The following is a 27,084-nucleotide window of genomic DNA, read 5'->3' as shown; positions in this document are numbered from 1 at the left end:
GTCAAGACTTTACTTAAATCTTATTAGCAGAGTTGATCCACATCACTTGCTTATCCAAACTAGTATGTGTATATGTACTAGCTGATGCCTGTTGTTTGATGCCTGCTATGACAGTTGATCTCTGCTCTGGGGGCTCCCCATCAGACATTCTCAGAACTGCACTGCAGGCTGAAGCTCCTCCTACTCAGCCACCTTCCTTCCCTGTCTCCTTTCACAGGGGTCAGACCTGTACTATGGTCAGAAGCCTCTCCCCTCCTATTCCTGATCCTTCTCCCCTTTATCTTCCATAGATGTTTCCCACAATATGTGTCTATCACTCCTTGTTCCACTTTGGCATCTGTTTCTCAGAGGATCTGAGCTGACACAGAAATCAACTAATCATGCAAAATAGCCTGAAGTCCATTGAATATTAGATAGCTGACAAGTATAAGACTCCTGGGCTTTGGTGAGCATAATTTTAGTTTTTCCTAATAACTGAAAAAAATTTTTAAATAATTAAATATGTCATATATTAAAATGCCTGAATAGAGTTGGTTTCTTTCTTCTAGAAAAAATCTATTCCTTAGGTGAGAAAATGTTGCTTTTGGAAATAAATTTTTAAAGTGGATCCAGGGAAGAGATTGAATTCAGGGAAGAGATTGGGAGCAGAAACTGGGAACCTGGGTAGCATTTACATGTCTGTCTGTCTCTGCTGTGTGTTATGCTTTCTATTTTATATCAAAAAGTGTTAACCTAAGATCTAACTTGTCAAAAATGAAAAATGTGGGATTCATGTGGTACTCTCAACAGGCTCCTTGAAAAACATTTTTTCCTTCTGTCAAAGATCAGCGAAAGTTGAATTTGGCATTGTTTGCCCTCTGTCACCCCCACATTCAGGTCAGACTCTTGTCTGACCTAAGTGAGGCGGTGATGGACAGGTCTGTAGAGGGTATTATCACAGCCTAAGCAGATAAACTGAAAGCAAAATTGTTTTTCTCTTCTCCCATGGCATCTGCTCCTTCATGCTCTTCCTCTTTCATGGTCTGGCCTAACTTGCTCTGTGAATTTTCAAGGCACGGTACAATTGATTGTTAGGAATGAGACAGAGATTTTGGTCACAGCAGCAGTTCTGGGAATCAACTGTCCTCCGCCTTGTAGACAGACTTCCTCAGCAACAGAGCAGCCTAAGCACCATGAAGCCTGAAATATTTTTTCACCTAATGCATAAAAGTGGGCCCTGTTGTTTCCTGGATGCATCAGGCTTTCAGTTGATGATGACACATTTAATCTTGTGCTGTGCTAAGTTGCTTCAAATGTGTCTGACTTTTGTGACCCCATGGACCGTAGCCTGCCCGGCTCCCCTGTCCATGGGATTCTCCAGGCAAGAATACTGGAGTGGGTTGCCATTCCCTCCTCTAGGGGATCTTCCCCATCCAGGGATCAAACCTGCGTCTCTTACGTCTCCTGCATTGGCAGGTGGGTTCTTTACCACTAGGGCCACCTGGGAAAGATCTAAAACATTGATTTTGTGATAGTAACAATAAGCCCAAGTCTAGAATCAGCAGAAGCCTTGCAAAAAATAATTAAACTTAATAAAATGAACAGCAGCAACCAAAACTAAGTCCTAAAGGCACTGAAAGAATCTCTTTTTTGTTTGCTTGCTTGCTTAATTACATATTTTAATAATAATAATAATAATAATAATAGACAAGGAAGAAATGCCTATGTTTGGGGCTATAGAGGCAATGACAACATAGGCTTAAAGGAAGATAAAATACTGTTAAAACAGTATTTTGCTTCTCTGCCGGGGGAGTAATAGAAGGAAATAATTATCTGTTGCAGTTCTACTTTGTGCCAACCTTTGTGCTAAATTGTACATATATATACACACACACACACTCAGTCGCTCAGTCCTGTCCAACTCTTTGTGACCCCACAGGCTGTAGCCCACCAGCCTCCTCTGTCCATGGGATTCTCCAGGCAACAGTACTGGAGTGGGGTGCAGCTTCCTACTCCCAGGGGATCTTCCTGACCCAGGGATCGAACCCTCATCTCTTGCATCTCCTGCATTGGCAGGTGAATTCTTAACCACTAGCACCACCTGGGAAGCCCGTATATATTTATTAATATTTTGGCCAGCTAAGATTATTTATTTATATTTTTTGATTGAATATAGCTGCCATACAATATTATGTTATAGGTGTACAATATAATGATTCACAATTTTAAAGGTTGTATTCCATGTGTAGTTATCATAAAATATTGGCTAAATTCCCCATGTTGTACAATATATCTTTGTAGCTTATTTCATACTCACCAGTTTGGAGGAGCCTGGCGGGCTATAGTCCATAGAGTCACAAAGAGTTGAACACAACAGAAGCGACTTAGAACACATGTATGCAGAGTTTGTACCTCTTATTTCCCTGCCCCTATATTGCCCCTCCCCTCCCCCCTCTCCTCACGAATAACCATAGTTTGTTCTCTATGAGTCTGCTTCTTTTTTGTTGTATCACTAGTTTGTTGTATTTTTTAGATTCCACATATAAATGATATCACAGTATTTGTCTTTTTCTATCTGACTTATTTCACTTAACATAATGCCCTCTAAGTCTATCTGTGCTCCTGCAAGTGGCAAAATTTTTATTTTTTAATAGCAGAATAGTATTCCCTTGTGTATATAAACCAAATCTTCTTTATCCATCCATCTGTTGATGAACACTTAAGTTGCTTCCATATCTTGGCAATTTAAATAATACTGATATGAATATTGATAAATAACTTAACCTTCTATTTAAAGGAACTAGAGAAAGAAGAGCAACAGTTAGTAGAGGAAAGAAATCATAAAAATCAGAAGTAGAGACTAAAAAAAGAATTAAAAAGATCAATGAAAATAAAAGCTGGTTCTATGAGAAGATAAATAAAATTTATAAAAATTTAGCTGAACTCATCAAGAAAAAAAGGGAAAGGGCCCAAATCAATAAAATAAAAACTGAAAAAGGAGACATTATGACTAACATCAGAGAAATACAAAGGATCATAAGAGATTACTATGAAAAACTATATGCCAATAAAACGGACAACCTAGAGGAAGTGGATAAATTTTTAAAAAGAGGTACTCTCCCAAGAATCAGGAAGAAATAGAAAATATGAACAGACCAATTACCAGTAATGAAATTTTGAATCAGTAATTTTAAAAGTCCTAAGCCATTATAGGAGATGTAGATTCAATCCCTGGGTTGGGAAGACCCCTTGGAGAGGGAAATGGCAACTCATTCCAGGATTCTTGCCTGGGAAACCCCATGGACAGACAAGCCTGGAGGGCTACAGTCCATGGGGTCACAAAAGAGTCAGACAAAACTTAGCAACTAAACAATAAACAAATAATAAACAAAAGACAAAGACAGGATGGCTTTGTAGGTGACTTCTAGCAAACATTTAGAGAAGAGTTAACACCTATCCTTCTCAAACTATTTTTTAAAAAAAATCACAGAGGAAGGAACACTTCTCAGCTCATTCCATGAGGACCAACATCACTAGCTAAGTTTCATCTGGTAAAATTCTTAAAAGATCTTATTTAAACTTCACTCTTCATTGGCACGCATAGATTTAAAAACATTTTTAAAAACAAAAATTATAACTTACTTGTAATTAGTATTTAATGTGAACCTAAACCTAATGCTCAGTATTAACTCATCTTTACAACACATCTATGCAGTAGCTCCTATCATTAACCCCATTTTCCAGTGGAGGAAAGAGATTTAGATTAAGTGATTTGACCCCAGACTCCAAGCTACCTATTGTACTGTGTCTCTCTGTCTCCTTCATAGGGTTTCCGTGAGAATCAAGTGAGTTTCTGTGTGTGAAAGCGCTTTGAAATCCTCAAAGCACCAGATACTTAAAAGCCAGTTTTCAAGAAATAGAAAACCTTATTCTCTCTATGGAACAATCCTTTTAATACAATACTTAGCAAGTTACTGTCCAAACTAAAATAAAATTAACCATGGTTTAGAGGAACACTTTTGGATGGCAAAGTAAGTGTTAAGAAAAACACAAGGATAAAAAGAAAAAATGGACATATAATCAAGATAAGTTGTAATTTAAAAAGTGGCCTTTTTGAAGGAGTGAGAATTTTTTTGCAGAGCTAAACAATGTGATTGCATTGCCACATTGTATAGAACAGTCTCTGGAACAGGTCTGACTGGGCCATAAGAAGTAACTGCATGGTCTAATAGATTGCTCCCACCTTCAGCTGCTATTGAAGCTCTTAGAAAATGTATCCCTGCTTAACAAGCGTGGCTGAAAATGCCAAGAAGCCTTTTGCTAAAGGATATGTTCTCCAGGCCCCAACTGAATTCATTATTTCGTTAGAGCACTGCCACCAAGCCAACCATGTGTAATTTAGCATGCCACATTTCAAGCCAAATTTAATTCATCTAATAATATGTTCACTTTCGTGTGCCAAAAATGAGACAAATTTACCCTATGATCAGGTGACCACCAGTCAGGAATGCCATAAACAGAAAGTGGTGATGTTAATAGAGAGTTTTCAGTCAAGTCTTGGTTGTCCACCTATGAAAAGCTGGTCTAAAAATTTGCCAAGGCTGTCAAGGTCCTATGTTGACAGGCAACATGTCTAAAAAGGCTGTGTCTGGGCCTTTTTAGGGGCTTCCCAGGTGGCACAGTGGTAAAGAATCAGCTTGCCAGTGCAGGAGATGCAAGAGATCTGGGTTCGATCCATGGGTCAGGAAGATTCTCTGAAGCAGGAACTGGCAACCCACTCCCAATATTCTTGCCTGGGAAATCCCTTGGACAGAGCAGCCTGGTGGGCTACAATCCATGGGGTTGCAAGGAAGAAGTGGAAGAGTATGTGCGCGCGCGCGTGTGTGTGTGTGTGTGTGCGCGCGCGCGCACGCACGTGCACGTGTGTGTGTATGCTACTTTGTTATGGAACATCACTTATCTTCAAACCAAAAAAAGAATGGGTAAATATCTTTATCAAAAAAGCACGGCTGAGTGACTCTTAATCTACTATGGGTATATTTTTTAAATCACACAGCTCTCAAGTTGCCTGAAGCTAGCTATCTCTTATAAGTACTAGCTCCTTTTCTCTTTATGGCCACATGCTTTCCCTTGAGTAGCAAATCTAAAAGCAGGGATTATTGGAATGTTATCCAAAGTTGGGGGCTTCCCTGGTGGCCCAGATGGTAAAGCATTTGCCTGCAACGCAGGAGACCTGGGGTTGATCCTTGAGTAGGGAAGATCCCCAAGAGAAGGGAATGGCAACCCACTCCAGTATCCTTGTCTGGAGAATTCCATGGACAGAGGAGCCTGGTGGACTACAGTCCATGGGGTCGCAAAGAGTCAGACACGATGGAGCAACTAACATTTTCACTTTTCACCCATAGTGCCTGATATCCCAGTCACAAAGTGACATGTGGGTAGGTCCAAGATCACAATAAGAAAGTGTGTTACAATACACACCATTTATCAAACATTTCCTGTTCCAAGGAGCTGTAAATCGGAGAGAAAATCTGAGAAAGGCACCAGGAATTCAGTGAGCATATTTTTTCCTATCAGATTTAGTGCAATTCTCAGGTACCTTGGGAATCAGAATTACTTGGGAAGGATTGAGGGTTGTATTGTGTAGGCTCTGAAGTCACATTGCCTTGATTTGCTTTCTTTCTCTGCTGTTTGATAGCTATGTGACCTGGGGCAGGTTACTTAGTCATTGTAAGACCTGGTGCTCCTGTGGGTAAAAACAAAAGAATGGGGAGTGAAAGATAGGCAGGGGCACAGGGAGAGAGAAAAATACACATCTCATTTAAGGGTGTTGCTTGGCATGGCTTCAGGCATATGGTACGCCTACAATAATTATCTGTTGTTGTTCAGTCGCTTAGTCATGGCTGACTCTCTGCGACCCATTGACTGCAGCACGCTAGGCTTCCCTGTCCTTCACCATCTCCTAGAGTTTGCTCGAACTCATTTCCATTGAGTCAGTGATGCCATCCAACCCTCTCATCCTCTGTCATCCTCGTCTCCTGCCTTTAATCCTTCCCAGCATCAGGTTCTTTTCCAATGAGTCGACTCTTCGCATCAGGTGGCCAAAATATTGGAGCTTCACCTTCAGCATCAGTCCTTTCAATGAATATGCAGGGTTGATTTCCTTTAAAATTGACTGGTTTGATCCCCTTGCAGTCCAAAGGACTCTCAAGAGTCCTCCCCAACGCCACAGTTGGAAAGCATCAATTCTTCCTTGCTCAACCTTCTTTATGGTCCAATTCTTACATCCATACACAGCTATTGGAAAAACCATAGCTTTGACTGTACAGACCTTTGCTGGCAAAGTAATGTCTCTGCTTTTTCATATGCTGCGTAGAGGCTTAGTCTTCCCTAGTGATTCAGACAGTAAAGAGTCTGCCTGCAATTCGGGGGACCTGGGTTCAGTCCCCGGGTTGGGAAGATCCCCTAGAGAAGGGAATGGTAACCAACTCCAGTATTCTTGCCTGGAAAATCCCATGCACGAAGAAGCCTGGAGGGCCCCAATCCATGGGACTGCAAAGAGTTGGACACAACTGAGCGACTAACACACTCATGCTCACTAGGTTGGTCATAACTTTCCTTCCATGGAGCAAGCATCTTTTAATTTCATGGCTGCAGTCACCATCTGCAGTGATTTTGGAGCCTAAGAAAATAAAGTCTGTCACTGTTTCCATTGTTTCCCCATCCGTTTCCCATGAAGTGATGGGACCAGATGCCATGATCTTAGTTTTTTGAATGTTGAGTTTTAAGCCAGCTTTTTCACTCTCCTCTTTCACTTTTATCAAGAGGCTCTTTAATTTCTCTTTGCTTTCTGCCATAAAGGTGGTGTCATCTTCATATCTGAGGTTATTGATATTTCTCCTGGCAATCTTGATTCCAGCTTGTGCTTCATCCAGCCTGGCATTTCTCATGATGTACTCTGTATATATGTTAAATAAGCAGGGTGACAATATACAGCCTTGAGGTACTCTTTTCCTAATTTTGAACCAGCCCATTTTTCCACCTCTGGTTCTAACTGTTGCTTCTTGACCTGCATACAGGTTTTGAAGGAGGGAGGAGGTAAGGTGGTCTGGTATTCCCATCTCTTTAAGAATTTTCCACAGCTGCTTGTGATCTACACAAAGGCTTTAGTTTAGTCAATGAAGCAGAAGTAAATGTTTTTCTGGAATTCTCTTGCTTTTTCTATGATCCAGCAGATGTTGGCAATTTGATCTCTGCCTTTTCTAAATCTAGCTTGAACAGTAACTATTTTATTTTATTATTTGGGATGTGCTGGGTCTTTGTTGTGGCACCTGGGCCTAGTTGCAGCGAGCAGGGGCTGCTCACTTGATGTGGTGTGGGGGCTTCTCTTGTTGCTGAGCGTGGACTCCAGGCTTTCAGCTGCCACACAAGGGCTTAGTAGTTGTGGCACTCAGGCTCTGTTGCCCCACAGCATGTGGGATCTTCCTGGATAAGGATCGAACCTGTGCCTCCTGAATTGGCAGGCAGATTCTCAACCACTGGGTCACCAGGGAAGTCTCAGCCATTCTATTTTTGTTATTATTATTTTCCTTTCTCTACCTAGAGTCAGCCATTAATTGATCAAAAGGTATCATGTACCTAAAATGAATTGGGGGCAAAACAAACAAAAGACAAAAACAGATTTAGAAACAAAGCTTTGTGCAATAATTTAAATCTCTTCATCGATCAAAACTTTATAGGAGATGCTATTAGATGGTAAGTTAACTGACTTTCCATATTTTGCCAACTTACTCAACAATACTTGCTGTCAAGCACTATAATAAATTCTGTTTGAATGCAAAGATGAATCTGATTTGGGACTTGCCTTCAAGAACTATAGTGTTGCCACAGTGTTAGCACTGGGAAGCAGTGATGGGTCACTCGGAGGCCTTCTAGGGGGCTGGCAGTATTCTGCTTCTTGACCTGGGGATGGTTCTATAATAATTAAACTACACATTTATGTTTCACTTTTTGGTGTACCTGTTAAATTCACAATAAAAAAGAGTCCCTAAAATGGTATGTAAATTGTATCGCAGTAGAGAAAGATTATGAGATATTCCTGACCTTGGATTAGAGGGTGCTGTCCTGGATGGGCACCCAAAGCACAAGTGAGCAAAAGGAAAAAAATAGATAAATTCATTTAACCAAAATTAAAAACTTTTGCTTTCACAAGAAAATATCAAGAATCTGAAAAGACAACCCAAAGAGTGGGAGAAGTATTTTCAAATCATGTATCTGATAAGGGTCTAGTATCTAGAATATGTAGAAAACTATTATATCTGTCAAGTGTACCTCAATAAAGCTGAAATTAAAAGATGAAAGAAGAAAAAAAAGAACTATTAAATCCCAACAATGGGGGCTTCCCAGGTGGCCCAGTGGTTAAGAATCCATCTGTCAATGCAGGGGACATGGGTTCGATCCCTGGTCTGGGAACTAAGATCCCACATGCTGCAGGACATCTATGCCTGCGAGCCCAGTGTACCACAGTGAAGACCCAGTGCAACTAGGGGGGAAAAAAAACAAACAACCAAAACCTCAATAATGAAAAGGGACAAATAACCCCATTAAAACTGAGCAAAAAATTTGGGCTTCCCTGGTGGCTCAGTGGTAAAGAATCTGCCTGCCAGTGCAGAAGACATGGACTTGATTCCTGGTCCAGGTAGATCCCACATGAGAAGCCTGCACACCAAAACTAAAGAAAAGCCCATGCAGCAATAAAGATCCAGCACAGCCAAAAATGACGAAATTGATTTTTTTTTTTAAATGAGCAAAATGTTTAAAGACATTTCTCCAAGAAAAACATATAAATGGACAATAAGCATATGAAAAAATGCTTAACACCAGTAATTATCAGATAAATGCGAATCAAACCCCCAAAGGTACCATTTCATACCCACCAGCACGGCCGTAATGAAAAAGGCAGACAATAACAAGTGCTGACAAGGATGTGAAGAAACTGAAACAGTCATACATTGTTGATGGGATTGTAAAATTATGTAGCTACTTTGGAAAATAATTGGGTATAGTGCCTCAAAAACAGAGTTACCACATGACCCAAAGCTGGCTTAAAACATAACATTAAAAAAACTAAGATCAGGTATCCGGGCCCATCACTTCATGGCAAGTAGATGGGGAAACAATGGAAACAGTGACAGACTTTACTTTCTTGGGCTCCAAATGCTGTGGACAGTGACTGCAGCCATGAAATTAATAGATGTTTGCTCCTTGGAAGAAAAACTATGACAAACCTAGACATCATGTTAAAAAGAAGAGACATTGCTTTGCCGACAAAGGTCTGTATAGTCAAAGCTATAGATTTCCAGTGGTCATGTGCGGATGTGAGAGTTAGACCATTAAGAAGGTTGAGTGCTGAAGAAATGATGCTTTTGAACTGTGGTATTGGAGAAGACTCTTGAGAGTCCCTTGGACTGCAAGGAGATGAAACCAGTCACTCCTAAGGGAAATCATTAGTCATTGGAAGGACTGATGCTGAAGCTGAAGCTTCAATACTTAGGCCACCTCATGCAAAGAGCTGACTCATTGGAAAAGACCCCAGTGCTGGGAAAGATTGAAGGCAGGAGGAGAAGGGGACAACAGAGGATGAGAAGGTTACGTAGCATCACTGACTCAATGGACCTGAGTTTGAGCAAACTCCGCGAGGTGGTTAAGGACAGGGAAGTCTGGTGTGCTGAAGTCCATGGGATCACAGAGTTGGACACATGGAGCAACTGAACAACAACAACAATAGGTATTTACACAGGAGAAATGTAAACCTAAATCTGCACAAGAACGTGTGCATGAAATTTTATAGCTGCACTGTTCAACATAGCCAAAAAGCAGGGGAAAAACTCAACTGTTCATCAACTGATGGGTAAACAGAGTAGGATATGTTTATATAATTGATTATTATTCAATCATATAAAAGAATGAAGCACTGATATCAGCTACAATGTGGCTGAACGTTGAAAGTATGATGCTGAGTGAATGAAACTGATCACAAAAGATCACACTTTGTATGATTCCGTTTATATGGAAGGTCCAGATTAGAAAGAGAAAGCAGGTTAGCGGTTGCTGGCGATGAGGGAAGAAAGGGACTAAGGAGTGATTGCTGATGAGTACAGGATTTCTTTGGAGGGGGTGATAAAAAACATTATGGAATTAGATAGTGGTAATAGTAACAATATAAAGCATTATAGATATATACATATATAAAATATAAAGCATGACTTTCTCCCATAAGAAAGAAGTGATAGAGAGAAGACAAAAGCAAGATTTTTGTCATGTTCACTAATACACAGACCTCATTTGGAGAACAGGAAAGGGAAAATAGTCTATTAATCTAGGTCTCAGCATGACATTTGCATTATGATAATTTAGTGAGAGTTGTTGAGAATTGTGAAAGATCCGAGAATTTACCCTACTAACAAGCTATCCTAATAGGTGTGAGGCTTCCCTTGCAGCGTGTTGGTAAAGAATCTACCTACAATGCAGGAGACCTGGATTCAATTCCTGGGTTGGAAAGATCCCCTGGAGAAGGAAATGGCAACCCACTCCACTATTCTTGCCTGGAGAATCCCATGGACTGTAGCCTGCCAGGCTCCTCTGTCCATGAGGTTGCTAGAATTGGACTCGACTTAGCAACTAAACCACAAGGACATAAGACTCCTGGGTCAAAGACAAAGGACTTTTTTACTCTGCATTTTACCATAGTCAATTGTGAAAGAGTTAACAATTTATAGAATTTTTAAAAATATAATCAAATTAGTGTTTGGAAACTCTAAGAAATGTATTGCAAAATAAAATATTAAATGCAGAAGGTGTATAAAATCTGTTTACCATATAACTTTTTGAGTATATGCTTACTGGATGTTTCAGAAGCTTATAAAGTAAATATTAGCTTTTCCGATTAAAAACTACAAGCTGAAATAGAATGTGAAGGGATCCTCAGCAAATCGCTTGAACTTATACATAGCACTTAACTTTCCCAATGAACTTTTTCAGGACAGATTCAGTAAAGTATGTTAATTGTAAATTCATTGTTCACCCCAGACTTCTTTAATCTAACAGTGCATGGTGGGGAAAAATTTATAATAAATGAGAAATCATTCAGTAGTGAATTTTCCTTGTGTTTTCTACAATATTCCCTGGGATCCATGTGGTTTAATCAACACAAAAAAGTACTGGTCTTTAAAAAACCAAAATCCTCATTCTAGAAATCACATGAAACAATCTTGCTTGTATTACAATTATATTCACTTAAACCTGTTGAACTGCATGGGCATACAAAACAATCTTAGAGCCACTGAGCTGGCAGAGTGAGGCAGTATGCTGAGCACCAGCAAATGGAGGAGAATGAGACTTTGGTGGGGACTCTGGGATCTGAATCTGAAGGCAGCAGTTTCTTAGAGTATTTCGGGAAACTTGGTTTTGAAGGAGTCAGTTACCAATTAGGTTAGTAGTTACCTAATTAGACGTGTTTCATACACAAGGAGAGATGATCTCTTTAGTCTTTTCCTAGACTCCCAAAGCCATTTCCTTCAGTTACAGGACCTCCAACACACGCGGGAGGTCTGGTCTAGGATCTGTTTCCTATAGTTTTCTAAATGCTGATCCATCCATTATTAAAGAGACTTGCCTCGGAGCATCAGATTACTGCATTTCTTGTAAAACAGCTTAGTGGCAACAAAATCCATTTCATCTCTAGACATTGGGTTGTTTTTTTTCCTTTTTAACTGAGCCCTTCTGTTTTGTTTTGTTTCTGGGTTAAAGATGAGCTGCAAATAAGTCCATGGAACTTTTGGTTATCAACTTTACTAACTTTCAAAAGACCTAACTATATAATCCTTTGTCCTGTCTCAGATATTTGCTGTGTGTAATTTTTGTTTCGTTTTACTGAGATGTCTTTCTTTTTCTTAAGCAGAAATAGAAGAAGATTAAGAGTTAGGATATGTAGCCTCATCTTTCATCTCTTAATCCCCCATGTATAATCTATTCCATCAAGATAATGCTTCTGGGAACATGCTGTGAGTTTCTTTGGCATGACTGCTGATGAGCTGGGATAGATTTTACTATAGTTTCTGAGTCTGGAGTTCCTGTGTGTTTGAAAAGATAAGGACAAAAGAGAATGTTCATAAAATATATCTTAACTAGTTTATGTGGCTGAAGAGACTGGGAGTGTCATCTCCTAAACTAAATAAGATTTGGTTTGACTTGGTATGTGGAAAAATGAAAGGACAGCTCCCTTAGGAAACTCAGACTTGATGCAAGACTATGCATTACTTGACCTTTTTCTGCCTTTGCCTTGAATTGTCTGGAGGTTCAAAACTATTCTTAATGCTTACTTAATAGTGACTGTATGAAGTTTTAAAATCATTGCCATGATCTTTTCTTTCAACGTTATTGTATCTTCCTACTTTAACATATATGTGTAAGTAGTTGGTATAATTGATATATAAATGAATGCATGTGTAGTGTGCTATGCTGTGCTTAGTCGCTCAGTCGTGTCTCTTTGCGACCCTATGGGCTGCATATAGCCCTCCAGGCTCCTCTGTTCTTGGGATACTCCAGGCAAGAATACTGGAGTGGGTTGCCGTGCCCTCCTCCGGGGGATCTTCCCAACCCAGGGATCAAACCTGGGTCTCTCACATTGCAGGCAGATGCTTTACCCTCTGAGCCACCAGGGAAGCCTGAGTGTGTGTGTGTGTGTGTGTGTGTGTGTGTGTGCGCACATACTTTTTTCTTTCTTATGAAATCATCTATAGCTGTTTTTAGAAAGAAGTGAGAAATGAAAGCATGGCAAAGAACACATGAGGTGTGAAGGATGATTCTTTTTCTGTCCATGACCTTTAGTTAGCATGTTCTTTTACATCAAGGGAACACTGAACTCATTATCAACAGGACACATAGAAAGGTGAAACAAATGGAAAGCAAACAAACTAACCAACAAAAAAAAGAAAAAAAAAAAACCCAGCTCTTGGGAGAGTTGATTATGGTTGAACACGAGCAAGCAGCCCTTCAACTTTCCTTTGTATTACCAGGGGTTTTACTCAAATTGCAAAAATGTGGTTGAGCTGTAGTGACTTGGAGACTCAGCATCTGTTAGCAGAACGTAAGGGGGCCATGGTTACAACTGAAGTTTCAGAGCCTGGGCGATGGGCCTGACATTTGAGAAAACAGGCAGGGCTAGTGCTTTGGTCTCCCTCCCTTACCACCCCCACCCCCATGTCCCCCTCTAGGACCCAAGTTCTCATCTGCTCCACCAGGCCTGTCGTATCCAGAAAGTACTCAAGCCCTTGATCCCTTCTCTATATTCTGGCTAAAATCTAACCATCCAGTGTCCTGTTCCCTCAGGTCTGTTAGGAGAGAGAATCTAATGTGATAAATGAATTCACAGTAAATATTGGATAATAGAAGAACTCTCAGATCACACAGGAAACCCACTGTGGTTGACTTTCCATATTGTTTCAATGTCCTGTGTGTTTTCTGGATTTTGGAGTTATGTTGAACTAGCAGTCAACCATCTCTTGCTCCCCTGACCTTGTATCCTTCTCTTTTTCCTGCAAATGTGGGGTTTTTTTTTTGTTTTTGTTTTTTCCATTGAAAAGTATGATTTAAGCTCTCTTTGAGAGACTTCCCTGGTGGTCCAGTGGCTAAGACTCTGCACTGTCAGTGCAGGGGGCCCGAGTTTGATCCCTGGCCATGACTATCACCTGGCAGGGCCAAATAAATAAATATTTTAAGAAAAAACTTCCTTTCACTTGAGTTGGTAAGATGGATTGGAAAGTAGATGAACTTCTAGATGAATATTTTGTTCCTAAAAATAGGTAGAAAAATTTATAGGCCATTTCGGAGAGAGGCATTGTACGTTGGGAACATTTCGTTTCATAAATGAATATTCAGAGAGAGCCACTCATGGTGTTTTCATGGAGCTATCCACTATGAATGGGAAGGGATGACCATTCATCTCTGTATAGAAGCTTTGGTGTTTTAGCTTAAAAGAGAACGTAGTAGTGAGCATTTGCGCCATCCTGGCAGTGTGGATTCCAGGGAGTGGGATTAACTTTGGACAGGTAATCCCTTTGTATCAGACTCTTCAGGGCAGTATCTTTATTGAGTGTCAGTTTGGCTGTCACGCATGTTTTGCTCTGCAGTTTCTGAATTATGCATCACTTTTTTGTCCTTTCCCAACCATTTGAAAGTCAAGAGTGGAGATAATAATGTGGTCAGGGGCTCCATGTGCATTTATTGCTCATGTGGGATAATAGTAAGCAATGGGATGCTTCACGATTCTTTATGCCTTATATGTCTGAGATGTATCATAATAATTAAATGACTGTAAAATCTAAATAGAACAGGGACTTCCCCGGGGGTCCAGTAGTTAAGACTCTGTGCTTCCACTGCAGGGGGGGCATGTGTTTGATCCCTGATCAGGAAACTAAAATCACACATGCCTCGTGGTCAGAGAACAAAATAAAACAAACAAAAGAAACTAAATAGAACAAATGGTTTGGGGAAATTAGTCCTACATAGTCAAATGATTCATTTGCATAGGTTCTAACAGAGCAGCAGTTGGGCCATATCCATTTTTTCTGCTTTCCTACCCCTTAAACAAACACAAGTGGAATTTTCTGGATGTGACTAGTTACTTCCCACACTCCGTGACTTACAGAAGAAAATATGAATGCACTGCCATTTGCTTAAAGGTCAGCAGCTTCCATCTCTGTGGGTTATGGTAGAAGTGAGCACACAGGTGTTTGCTCAGTAAGCGCAAGTATTTGCAATGCTAACTATATCTACTGCAAAAGCACATCAAGTTGCATATTTAATTGGAAATTCAAAAAAGCCAGAGCAGACAGCAGCTAGTATATTTTGAAAAGGATATTTAAAATATGCAGAAAAAGATTATTTGCCTATAAATAAGATTGACAGTTCATAACCACATGTTGGGACCTCTTTTGTAAATATTTGAATGAGATGGGATAAAGACTGGGGTAAGGGGTGGCGGGGGTGGAGTCTGATCATGGAACTAAGATCCTCATGAGTGCTGGCGATGCCTGTTAAGAATAAACCATTATCGCCTGGCTGATCAACCACTATCTGTATCCCAATCTATTGGCACATATTCAATAATTCTTGTAAAGTGGAAAAAGGAAAAAGAATTGCTTCTGTGGTGGTGCTGGGGTGGCAGGCAGAGATCCAGGGAAATAAAAGCGCATGCTAGTGTCTTAATGGTAGCTAGGACCACCATATATGGCCATGCAGAGTTTGCTCTGCATGACTCCTGGGGTCGCAATTCATGTAGATTCCAAAATGAATGACACCCCTCCCCCGACTCCCTGTTGTAGTGCAATACCTCAGCCCTAGTGGTAATCATTTATCTGGTGATTTGAAAATATTTCCAGAATAGCGCTTGTGAAGGACAAAGGTCTACTGTGTATGCTATATACTGTGTATGTAGTTAATATATGCTTCACTATTAACCCTGTCACTTGTATTTAGTAATAAATATCTATTTGGTAAAAAAAAAAGAAAAATGAGAGAAAAGCAGCTTTAAAAGAGCAGCCCTAAAAAAGGGGGGGGTGGCAAATGAATTTATTTATGGAACAGAAATAGAGTCACAGACATAGAAAACAAACTTATAGCCATGAGAGGGGAAAAGCAAGGAGGGATAAACTGGGAGGTTGATATAACACTGCTATATATAAAATAGGTAAGTAACAAGGACCTAGGACTTCCCTGGCGGTCCAGTGGTCAAGAATCTGCCTCCCAGTTCGGGGGACAAGGGTTCCATCCCTGCCCCAGGAAGGTCCCCCATGCTGCAGGACAACGAAGCCTGTGTGCCACAACTACTGGGCCTGTGCTCTAGAGGCCAGGAGCCGCGACTGCTGAAGCCCATGCACCCTAGCGCCTGTGCACCGCAGCAAAAGGAGCCCCCAGAATGAGAGACCTGCATGCGACAACTAGAGAAAGTCCACAGCAGCAAAAAGAAAAGACCCAGCGCAGTCATTAATAAATAGATAGAAGTCAACCGGGAAATTTATTTTAATTTAAAAATAAGGACCTAATGTATAGCACACGGAACTCTACTCAATACTCTGTAATGACTTATATGGGAAAAGAATCTAAAAAAGAGTGGATATATTTATATGTAACCCTCGTGGCAGAAATTGAAGAGGAATTAAAGAGCCTCTTGATGAAAGTGAAAGAGGAGAGGGAAAAAGTTGGCTTAAAGCTCAACATTCAGAAGACTAAGATCATGGCATCTGGTCCCATCACTTCATGGCAAATAGATGGGGAAACAGTGGAAACAGTGAAAGACTTTATTTTCTTGGGCTCCAAAATCACTGCAGATGGTGACTACAGCCACGAAATTAAAAGATGCTCCTTGGAAAAAAAGCTATGACAAACCTAGACAGCATATTAAAAAGCAGAGACAAAAAAAAAAAAAAAACAGAGACAATACTTTGCCAACAAAGGTCTGTTTAGTCAAAGCTATAGTTTTTCCAGTAGTCATGTATGGATGTGAGAGTTGGACCATAAAAAAGGCTGAGCACCGAAGAACTGATGCTTTTGAACTGTGGTGTTGGAGAAGACTCTTGAGAGTCCCTTGGACTTCAAGGAGATCCAACCAGTCAATCCCAAAGGAAATCAGTCCTGAATATTCATTGGAAGGACTGATGCTGAAGCTGAGGCTTCAGTACTTTGGCCACTTGATGCGAAGAGCTGATTCATTAGAAAAGACCCTGATGCTGGGAAAGATTGAAGGCTGGAGGAGAAGGGGACAACAGAGGACAACAGATGGCTGGATGGCATCATAGACTCAACGGAGATGAGTTTGAGCAAACTTCCAGGAAATGGTGAAGGACAGGGAAGCCTGGCACGCTGCAGTCCATGGGGTCGCAAAGAGTCAGACATGACTGAGCAACCGAACAACAACAATTTACGTATAAAACTGATTTACCAGGAGGGGGGACCGGGATGGGGAATACATGTAAATCCATGGCTAATTCATTTCAATGTATGACAAAACCACTGCAATGATGTAAAGTAATTAGCCTCCAACTAATAAAAATAAATGGAAAAAAAAAAACGGATTTACCTTGCTGTGCAGCTGAAACTAACACAACATTGTGAATCAGTTATACGTCAATAAAAAATTTTTTTAAATGAACAGATTTACTGAAATATAATTTTCATATCACAAAATCCACCCCTTTAATTTATTCATGCAGTAGTACAACCACCACCATAATCAATTTTAAGACATTTCATTACTCTCTCCCCTAAATCCTATGCCCATTATCCGTTACTTCCTTTTCTGGAGTTCTGCTTATGACTTTCCCTGTTCCCTTCTTCTCCTAGCAACCACTCATCTACCTTCTATCCTTATAAATTTGCTTATTCTGTACATTTCACATAAAGAGAATCATACATAGTTTGGTCTTTTGTGATTGGCTTCTTTCACTTAGCAAGATGTTTTCAAGGTTCATCCATGTTTTAGCATGTATGGCTGCTTCATTTCTTTTTACTGTTAAATTATATTCTGTTGTATGGATATGCCACATTTCATTTATCTATTCATCAGTTCGTGGATATCTAAGTTATCTCCACTTTTTGGCTATGTTTGTGTGGACAAATATTTTCAGTTCTCTTGGATATGTACCCTAGGGGTAGAATTGCTGGGGAGAAAGGTAGGTTTTTGTTTAGAAACCTCTCCATTATTAAGTGTTATATTAAAGCCATCATATTAATCATATGTCTTTTTATTGAAGCATAGTTGATTTACAATGAGTTTCTTCCTGCTATAGAGCAAAGTAACTCAGTTATACATATGTATTTTTTCCACTATGCTTTATTTTAGGATATTGAATATAGTTCCCTGTACTATATATAATAGTCTGCGTCTGTTAATCCCAAACTCCCAATCTATCCCTCCCAGTCCCTTGCCCCCCTTGGCAATCACAAGTCTATTCTCTATGGCTGTGAGTCTATTTTTGTTTCCCAGGTAAGTTCATTTGGGTCATATTTTAGATTTCACATATAAGTGATAGCGTATGATATCTGTCTTTCTCTTTTTGTCTCACTTCACTTAGTAAGATAACCCCTAGATCCATTCATGCTGTATGTGAATATATATACACACATATATGTAAGTGTATATACACACATATATATATGCATACATACATGGGCTTCCCAGGTGTGTGTGCCCCGCATCTTCTTGAATCTTTCATCTTCCGGTGGATTTAGGTTGTTTCCATGTCTTGGCTATTATCGATAGTGCTGCTATGAACACAGGGACAGGGTTGCATGTATCTTTTGAATTATAATTTTGTTCCTATATATGTCCAGGAGTAGGATTGCTGGATCATGTGGTAACCCTTAGTTTTTAGAGGAACCTCCATACTGTTTTCCATACTGGCCACACCAGTTTACATTCCCACCAACAGTGTAGGAGCATCAATGGTAGTACTTCTTGGTCCCACATCAACCTTCCAGCCCCAGCACCCACACATGTTGTGAACCACAGAAAAGTGAATGCACTAAATGTTTAGTCTCTTCGAATAGGTCATACCTACATTGAATTCATTCTGATTTATTATTTTGCTACTGCACTTGGAACACAGAATGAATACTGATTCATTAAGAACTGGATCTATAGAGTGGAAACAGAGGTTCCCTGTTTCCATCGGTCCAACTCTCTAAGGATAGCTGGAGCCAATTTCAGATTATTCTAGGGTCTGTGCTTTCTTAGTTCTTTGCCATCCTTCTTTCTTTTGGTCTTTTTACTTTTCATTAATGCCACTTACTAAACTAAGAGACCTGAGACACAGATAACTGAGCCAAAGTATTTTTATAGTCTTTAGGTGAAAAGAACTTTTAATAGGTTTGTCATCATGTATTTTATGTGCCTTGTAAATTGCATTGTTTATCCTGAAACTATGAAGACGTTACAGTCTGCTTCCTTCAACCTATTCTTAGTTTCTGGTATTGGGCTGTCAGACTTATTATTAAAGATGGTAAAAAGAACTTATAGTGAAGGAAGTGCTTAAGTGTATAAATTATAGTATTTACCTTTTAAGTGGTCACTAAGTGAGAAAAAGTACCACTAGAATGACTTTTTATAATAAATTGTATTTTCATCATAATAGTAAATTTATACATAAGTGTTCCAGTTATGACTTTGATAAGTGAACATTACCTTAGGATTGAGATCTTTGGATTAATGAGCTTGTCAGAAGTCTGGTTTTTATTGAGCCCAAGCTATTTGAACTGTGCAGACTTGTACGGTTTTCTTAGTGGCATGTATATTTGAGTAGGAGGTTATAAAGAGTAGGCAGAGAGAGGAATGCTGCTTGACTCTTAAGGAGAACATTGTTTCACTGGAGAGAAATAAAATATGGACTCCCTTTAAGCAAAGCAGTTTGCATTTCTGTTGTCCAGCCTTCTGAAGAACCTGATAAAGCATTAGCCCCACTATATCCAGCATTCCCCATTTTTCTTCTGGGACTCTTTTCTACAGAATGAAATTGGTTGATTCATAGGCTGGCCTGAGGTTTTGAATAGAGTGCTTTGGGGGAATGTTTAGGAAGTGTTCCAGCAAGCCATCGAGACTGTTGACAGGTGGCCAAGCCAAGGGAAAGAGTATTAGTAATAACAACAGCTCACACTTACGGAGCTCTTAATCATGTGTCAGGCAGTTCCCCAAGCACATTACATATACTAACTCATTTGATTCTCATAGCAGTCCTTTGAGCTCAGTCAGTTTTCATCCTCAATGTAGATGAAGGACTCAGGCACAAACAAGTTAAAGAATTCCCCAAGGTCACACAACCATGGTTTGAACCCAGGTGGTCTAGTTCCGGGGTCAGTGTCCTTAACCACTAAGTGTTCCTGCCTGGAGAGACAGAGAAACTCGCCTGCCTCTGGAGGCGAGAGCAAAGGCAGGGCCTCGGGTGCCTGCCAGCACGTTGCCACTAATGAACTTAGCGAAATGAGGCATTCTCCTGGCCTTCCACTGCTTCGGTCATTTCAGAGGGCAAAAGAAGCATTCATTGTGTGGAATTCTTTTAGTGGCCAGAATGTATCAGCAGGGCATAGGTCCAATTTATCTTTAAAGATATACCTTTGAAAAAAAACACCACCACCAGTGAATGAGACTGCCATGTTGCTATTGTATGCAATATTGTCTTTTTTTATGGCTCTTAGGACAAAAGAGGTCAAATTAAGAGGAGCTGAGGGGGATGGGATAAATTGGGAGATTGACGGTTTGTGTAAAATACATAACTAATGAGAACCTACTGTGTAGCTCAGGGAGCTCTAGTTGGTGTTCTGTGGGGACTTAAATGGGAAGGAAATCCAAAAAAGAGGGGATGTATGTATATGTATAGCTGATTCACTTTGCTGTCCAGTTGAAATGAATACAACATAGTAAAGCAACTATACTCCAATAAAAATTTAAAAAACAAAAAGGGGACCTCCGTGGTAGCTCTGTGGTAAAGAGCCCACCTGTTAATGTAGGAGACATGGGTTCGATCCCTGGTCCGGGAAGATCCCACATGCCACAGAGCAACCAAGCCCATGCGCCACAACTATTGAGCCTGTGCCCTAGAGCCCTGGAATCACAACTACCGAGGGCACATGCGGAAACTACTGAAGCCCGAGCGCCCTGGAGCCCGGGTTCTGCAGCAAGAGAAGCCACTACAGTGAGACGCCTGCAAACGGCAATGAAGACTCAGCACAGCCAAAAATAAATAAGCAACATTTAAAAAAAAATAAGTAAAAAACAGAAAAAAAAAAGGAGTTGAAATGTAAAGATGAAAATACTAAGTCACGAGACCATCACAAAGAGAAGAGTGTAATTTGTGTGTCCCTCTAATTCCTGCTGTGACTTTTAATCTCTGATGCTTAAAATGTATGGAAGCTAACTGTGGCCTAATAAAATAAAGAGCCACCGTGTCTTTTCATTTCAGTTTTTCAAAGTTGCATAGATATTGGATAAAGATAAATACATACTGTTAATACTTCAGTATTACTCAGGAAGTATGAAATACATACTTCCACATACTGTGGAAGCATAAACTGCTTTGAAAGAATAAATCAAGATATGAGCTAGGGTTTATGGCCTCAGAGCAAATGAAGTTTTTCTTGAGGACAAATTGAAGTTTAGGGATTTCATTTTATTTGGTGGTAGTTTAGTCGCTAAGTCAACCTGACTCTTGTGACCCCTTGGACAGTAGCCCACCAGGCTCCTCTGTCTATGGGGTTTTCCAGGCAAGAATATTGGAGTGGGTTGCCATTTCCTTCTCCAGGGAGAAGGAAATTATTTTTTTAATTTATTTATTTATTTGGCTGTATCAGCTCCTAGTTGTGGCACGTGGGCTCTGGAGCTCAAGGGCTCAGTAGTTGTGGCCTTCAGGCCCAGTTGCTCCATAGCATATGGGATTTTTGTTCCCTGACTGGGGATTGAACACATGTTTCCTGCGCTGCAATATGGATTCTTAACCACTGGACCACCAGGGAAGTCCCAGTTTAGGGATTTTAGCAGAAGCTTTCTTGAAGAATGAGCTCGGCCCAAAATGGTGCTAACCTTGGTACTTTTCTTAGTCAAGTAGAGAAAGACAAAGAATCCATTTATAAAATGGCTGTTGAGTGGTGGATTAGAGGTACATCCAACCAATGGAAGGGTTGGACTTTATTTCAGCATTTGAAATTGACTCACTGTGGGCAGCCACCATGTGTGTATTACCCGCCCATTCATCCTAACTCAGAGTAGAGTGCCTGCTACTCAGTAACAACAAAAAAAAAAAGAGCAAAAATAATAGCTACCATTGCTTGACACTTACTGTGTATGCTGTGTATTATTATCACCTTCGTTTTATGAGTGAAGAAACAGAAACTTAGAGAGCTGTCAATAGCCAAATCTCACACAAGTCATTTAACTGCAGAGTCAGTTTTCTTAACCACCGCAACTGATTGTGGCTGACCTTAATGATTAGGTTAAATGCTTTGGAATATTTTCTGTGGTTAATAGGGACTCCTTGAAAGTTTTCTGAACAAGAAACTTAGTTTTTTAAATGTGGTGTATAGGATGAGGGCAGAATATTCTTGTAGCTTTTGCACTTTAGTCTTGCTGGGAGAATCCCAGGGACAGAGGAGCCTGGTGGGCTGCTGTCTATGGGGTCGCACAGAGTTGGACACGACTGAAGTGAGTTAGCAGCAGCAGCAGCAGCTTGCTGTGAAGTGATAAGCATCTGAGTCAATATGCTGTATTAGAACCAAAAGGAGAAGAGCTAGAAGACTCTTTGTGAAGAGATGGATGATCCTTAAGACATGGAGACTGATTGCTTGTGGGAATTAGGGAAAGGGAGGAACCCCAAAGAATCAGTGGTCTCCAGAGCAGTGACAGAAAGATTGCTGGCATCATTAATAAATATAGGGAACTCAGGAGATGAAGCAGTTTGCAAAGACTTTTAGGACTATGGTGATGTTTTGGGCTGGCAGTGATGGCAGGATACGAGTGTGCAATGTATACCAGTTTTTCCTTGATGATGTCAGAGCCTTCATCACCCTACATAAAAGCCAAAAATTCTGGATTCTTGTTTTCCTAGACTCCCTTGCATGTGACCCAGCTTTGGTCACAGGACACAAGGGGATACCTGCTGGGGGGTTTGAAGAAAGATTTTTCTCTTTGATGATAAAAAAAATCTAGTAAGGAAAATCTCTTTCTGTTTTGGATTTCAAACACGAGGTTATCTTCCAGGGAGCTGCTGCAGCCATCTTGTAGTCTTGAGGCACAGGTGGAGAAAATAGGAAGAAAGTTGACCCAGAGCCCCAACACTGGGGAGCTCCTGAAACAACACTAGGACCATCCATCTCTTGGCTTATCATGTGGGAAAAAACAAAAACATCGTTCAAGCCTCTTTTATTTTTTTTATATATTTTTTTATTTATCCATTTATTTGGCTGCACCAGGTCTTCGTTGCAGCATGTGGGATCTAGTTCCCTGACCAGGGATCGAACCTGGGCCCCCTGCATTGGGAGCTCAGAGTCTTAACCACTGGGCCAGCAGGGAAGTCCTCAAGCCTCTTTTAAATGGGTGTTTTGTTATTGGTAGCCAAGCACCCAAACTGATACAGACTTTATGAAGGTTCTGAATGACCTTGAGATCCAAGCTTGGCTGTACTTTCTCCTTTGGACATTAATTTTGGGAAAACCCCATATGGAGAGTGAACATCAGAATTGTCCACTGAAGCCTTTAAAACTATGGGTGTTCCTAAAAAGGGGAATGTACTTTAGATCTCATTTCTGAAAAATGAGGGCTTTTTAGCGAAAAGGTCTCTAAAGATCAAAGAGCCTGGCCTAGATCTTGGACCCAGTTTGCTGCTAGGTGAGAGTCCCCGTTAGGTTTCAGCATTAAAATGTGCTTCTCAAATGACAACAGGGCTCCTGAGTAAATGGAAGCATTCCCCCTGCCCCTAGATACACACTGGGCAAAGGAAGCATTTTCTTTTTTCAGAGCTGCTGCTCTTTTCATTCGCTTCCTCCCACCTTCCTTGCGTTGGCTGGTGTCTGCTGGCAGGCAGGCATGTTCAGCCCAGTGATGGATGTGCTGAAGAGACTCAGCCTGTTTTGTGGAGCTTTTGAATTGACCAAGTGTGCATTCGGAAGGTCTGGGTGGCGGACTGATTGAAAAGTAATTGATTGCAGACTTTCAAAGTAAGATTCAAAAGGTACATTATACAGTTAGATTTCACAAAGGCCTAACCCTTTCTTTATTATACTCTTCTTTTTACTCATTTTATTTGTTTCAACTTTACAAAATTATTTTAGAATTTAGAATCCACTTCACCATTTAGCCCCTGAAGCTTTGTATGTTATATATAAAGTTTATGAAAAGAAAATTCTTGTCAGAGAGGAAGGAGGGAGAAAAACAGGCCACATGGATTCTCGTCTTGATTCTGCCTCCCATGAGGGAATCTTGTTTAATGTTTCCAAGTTCCCATATTTGTCAATGAAAATATTGGGTTGGCCAAAAAGTTCATTCGAGTTTTATGGTACGAACATTTTGGCCAACCCAATATTTGATTAAATCTTGTATAAGATCCTGTCCACAGGAGCTTAGCGTTTCTACTATTTAGGTCACATTCTATGTAAGAATTTTGCTAAAAGTACTTCCCAGGTGGCGCTAGTGGTAAAGAATTCGCCTGCCAGTGTGGGAGATGTAAGAGATGCAAGTTTGATCCCTGGGCCGGGAAGATCCCCTGGAGAAGGAAATGGCAATCCACTCCAGTATTATTGCCTGGAAAACCCCATAGATAGAGGAACCTGGTGGGCCACAGTCCATAGGGTTGCAAAGAGTCGGACATACCTGAAGCAACTTAGCAAGCATAATATCAATAATATTTGGTTCTAATTGTGGGATTCTGGCTGGAGATGCCAGATAAAATACAAGACACTTAAGTTTGAATTTCAGGTAAACAAGAATTTTATTTCATTTTTTTAGTATAAGTATGTCCCAACTATTACTTGGGACATACTTCAGCTAAAAAATACATCTATTATCTTATTTGAAATTCAAATTTAACTGGGAATCGTATTTGGATTGTCTAAATCTGGCAACCCGAATTCTGCAAAAGTCACTGATGGTGATGACATCAGCCTAAATTACTCAGGAGAGGATAAAGAAAGAGCTCCAGGAGAGTTTTGTAGGTTTGATAGATCTGCTGTCCTGGCCAGGGACTGAGTGGGTTCAGCCAAAGGGGAGGGGAGTGAAAAGACTGAGGTATATATGTCCTCCTTCTCCTGGTTCTTCACTTGACCTTGAACATCTCTGCAACCTCCTTTCCCTTTTTCACCCTTAATTGGTTTTCACGAAAATGAAACTATTAACTTTTTTGTTACAGGCTATAGTCATGTCATCCTTTTTATGGTCCTTGTTCTGAATTTTTGAAATGTGTGGGTGGACATTGGTTTATTTTTCTCATTCTCTGTGCTCACTGCCCCCTCCCTAATTAAATTGATTTCTGCTGGTGTGTGGCCCGGATTGATTTTTTTCCTCCCTTGTGGACTAGCTCTTTCTCAATAGAAAAATGATTGCCAAATTTCTCAAGCCCACTTCTAAATTTTGGGGCCTTTTTGAATTTTATTCATATTCATCCTTCGGTTATCTGTACACCCTTTACCCACATGACATGTCTCTTAACAACAGATCGAGGAAGAGGATTGCAACTGGGGTGGATTTTTTGTTTTGTTTTGTTTTGGTTTTGACAGATGGATAATCAGTCACTCTTTACTGAAACACAGCACCCTTGCCAGGGGAAGTCCAAGGACATCTCTGGAATAGGGGAAGACCCCACCCCCTCCCTACACATGTACACTCAGGCACATGTGAGCCAGGGTCCCACTGAGTGTCTGCAGCAGGTCTGCTGATCTACGTGGGAAACTTCCAGGTACATCTCAGCACAGTAACACCACTCCAGTGACGATGGGGCCCTGGCCGTAGGCAGCACTGCCCCTTTCCACACGTGGCTGTGCCTAGTCCCAGCTGAGGGCCTTCAGCCCCTCCTGAAGTGCAGCAGGGAGACTTGGATGGGAGATGTAAGCACTGCACTTGGGTTTTGATCCTGCGTGTGGCTGGCTGCCTGTAGCGCTGCGGAGGCATAATCAACGTTGTACACTGCCAGTGTGTTCCCGTTTGTCAAGCAAGATCACGTAACACCTCTGGGTCAGGTAACCATGCTTTCCCATGAAGGGAGAGGACCACTGAACTGGAGAAATGGAGGAGTCTTCTCCTAGATGGTAAGAATTTCAGGGCCCTAATGTTAAAAGTAGCAAGAGAATGAATAGGGAAAAGAACATACTGAGACTGCCATACACGTGGTGTTAGAAGTGGCTGGGGTGGGAGTCTCATGATGAGGGGATGTCGGTCACCATGGCACATTGGGAGCAGCCACAAACCCTGGCTTCTTGGTTATTTATCCCGAGGATGGATAAATGGGAGGGGCCCTTAGGGGTGCCCTCTGTGTGGTGCCCTCAGTGGTCCTTGAGTCCCAAAATGCCAGACAGGGAGTTAGGCAAATGGAGGTCATGGGTCAAGACCACTTCTTTCTTATTAACTTTTTATCTTATTTTGGAATATAGCTGATGAATAATGTTGTGATAGTTCAGGTGCATAACAAAGGGACTCAGCCATACATATACGTGTATCCATTCTACCCCAAACTCTCCTCCCAATCCAGGCTGCAGCATAACATTGAACAGAATTCCCTGTGCTATACAGTAAGTCCTTGTTCATTACCCATTTTAAATAGAGCAAAGTGTACATGTCCGTCCCAAAGTCTGTAACTATCTGAAGAGGCTGCTGAAGTTTGTCATTTATGCAATCTGATTGATGAAAGGCTCTTCTTTTAAAAAAAAAACAAAACAACAAACTCTTACCTACCTACCTGATTAAAATGCCTATTATTAGAACCACATGACATGACATTGACATTAAAGTCGCTCAGTCATGTCCAACTCTTTGCGACCCCATGGACTGTAGCCTACCAGTCTCCTCCATCCATGGAATTTTCCAGGCAAGAGTACTGGAGTGGGTTGCCATTTCCTTCTCCAGGAGATCGTCCCAACCCAGGGATCGAACCTGGGTCTTCTGCATTGTAGGCAGACACTTTACTGTCTGAGCCACCAGAGAAGCCCCATTAGAACCACAAATGAGCCCAAAACCTTTGTTCGGGACAGCTTTCTTCTATGTACTAGACACCAGGGATCCTGAGAATAATCGATGGCCCCCACTGTCTGGGAGCTCATCGAATGAGTAAGCTGATGGTTAAACTAGAGTTTGACCATGTAACGAGTGCTATGGTGACAGTTCACCTGGGTTAGACCTGTGTTGAGGGGTGGGTGACACAGGAATTCAGCAACGAGAAGAAGACAGTAGATGTAGGTAAGGTTGTGGGCTTGGATGCCAGAGGAGCTGTGGTGGGTCCTATGCCAGGTCCCCTTGACTGGACTGATGTTCCCCTACCCTGAGCTGCTGGGAGCGTTGACTGTCAGGCTCCCTGCTAT

General features: G+C 40.9%; 1 protein-coding gene across 2 annotated transcripts in view; it reads left to right on the top strand.

The window, feature by feature from the left end:
• The window catches only part of SHROOM3 (shroom family member 3), a 318,505-nt gene that overhangs the window by 23,746 nt on the left and 267,675 nt on the right, over positions 1-27,084 (top strand). The window contains exon 1 of one of the 2 annotated variants that reach the window (XM_070458265.1): positions 25,444-25,818. The exons of the other annotated variant lie outside the window; for it this stretch is intronic. Within the exon in view, the coding sequence (XP_070314366.1) occupies positions 25,816-25,818 (3 nt within the window). The 5' untranslated portion in view covers positions 25,444-25,815. Of the gene's footprint in view, positions 1-25,443; positions 25,819-27,084 lie in introns of those variants that run through there. 2 annotated transcript variants of the gene reach the window in all.

Source organism: Odocoileus virginianus, chromosome 29, assembly GCF_023699985.2.
Source record: "Odocoileus virginianus isolate 20LAN1187 ecotype Illinois chromosome 29, Ovbor_1.2, whole genome shotgun sequence".
NCBI lineage: Eukaryota > Metazoa > Chordata > Mammalia > Artiodactyla > Cervidae > Odocoileus > Odocoileus virginianus.
The sequence above is the reverse complement of the archived record's forward strand: the minus strand, read 5'-3'. Positions and strand labels throughout refer to the sequence as shown.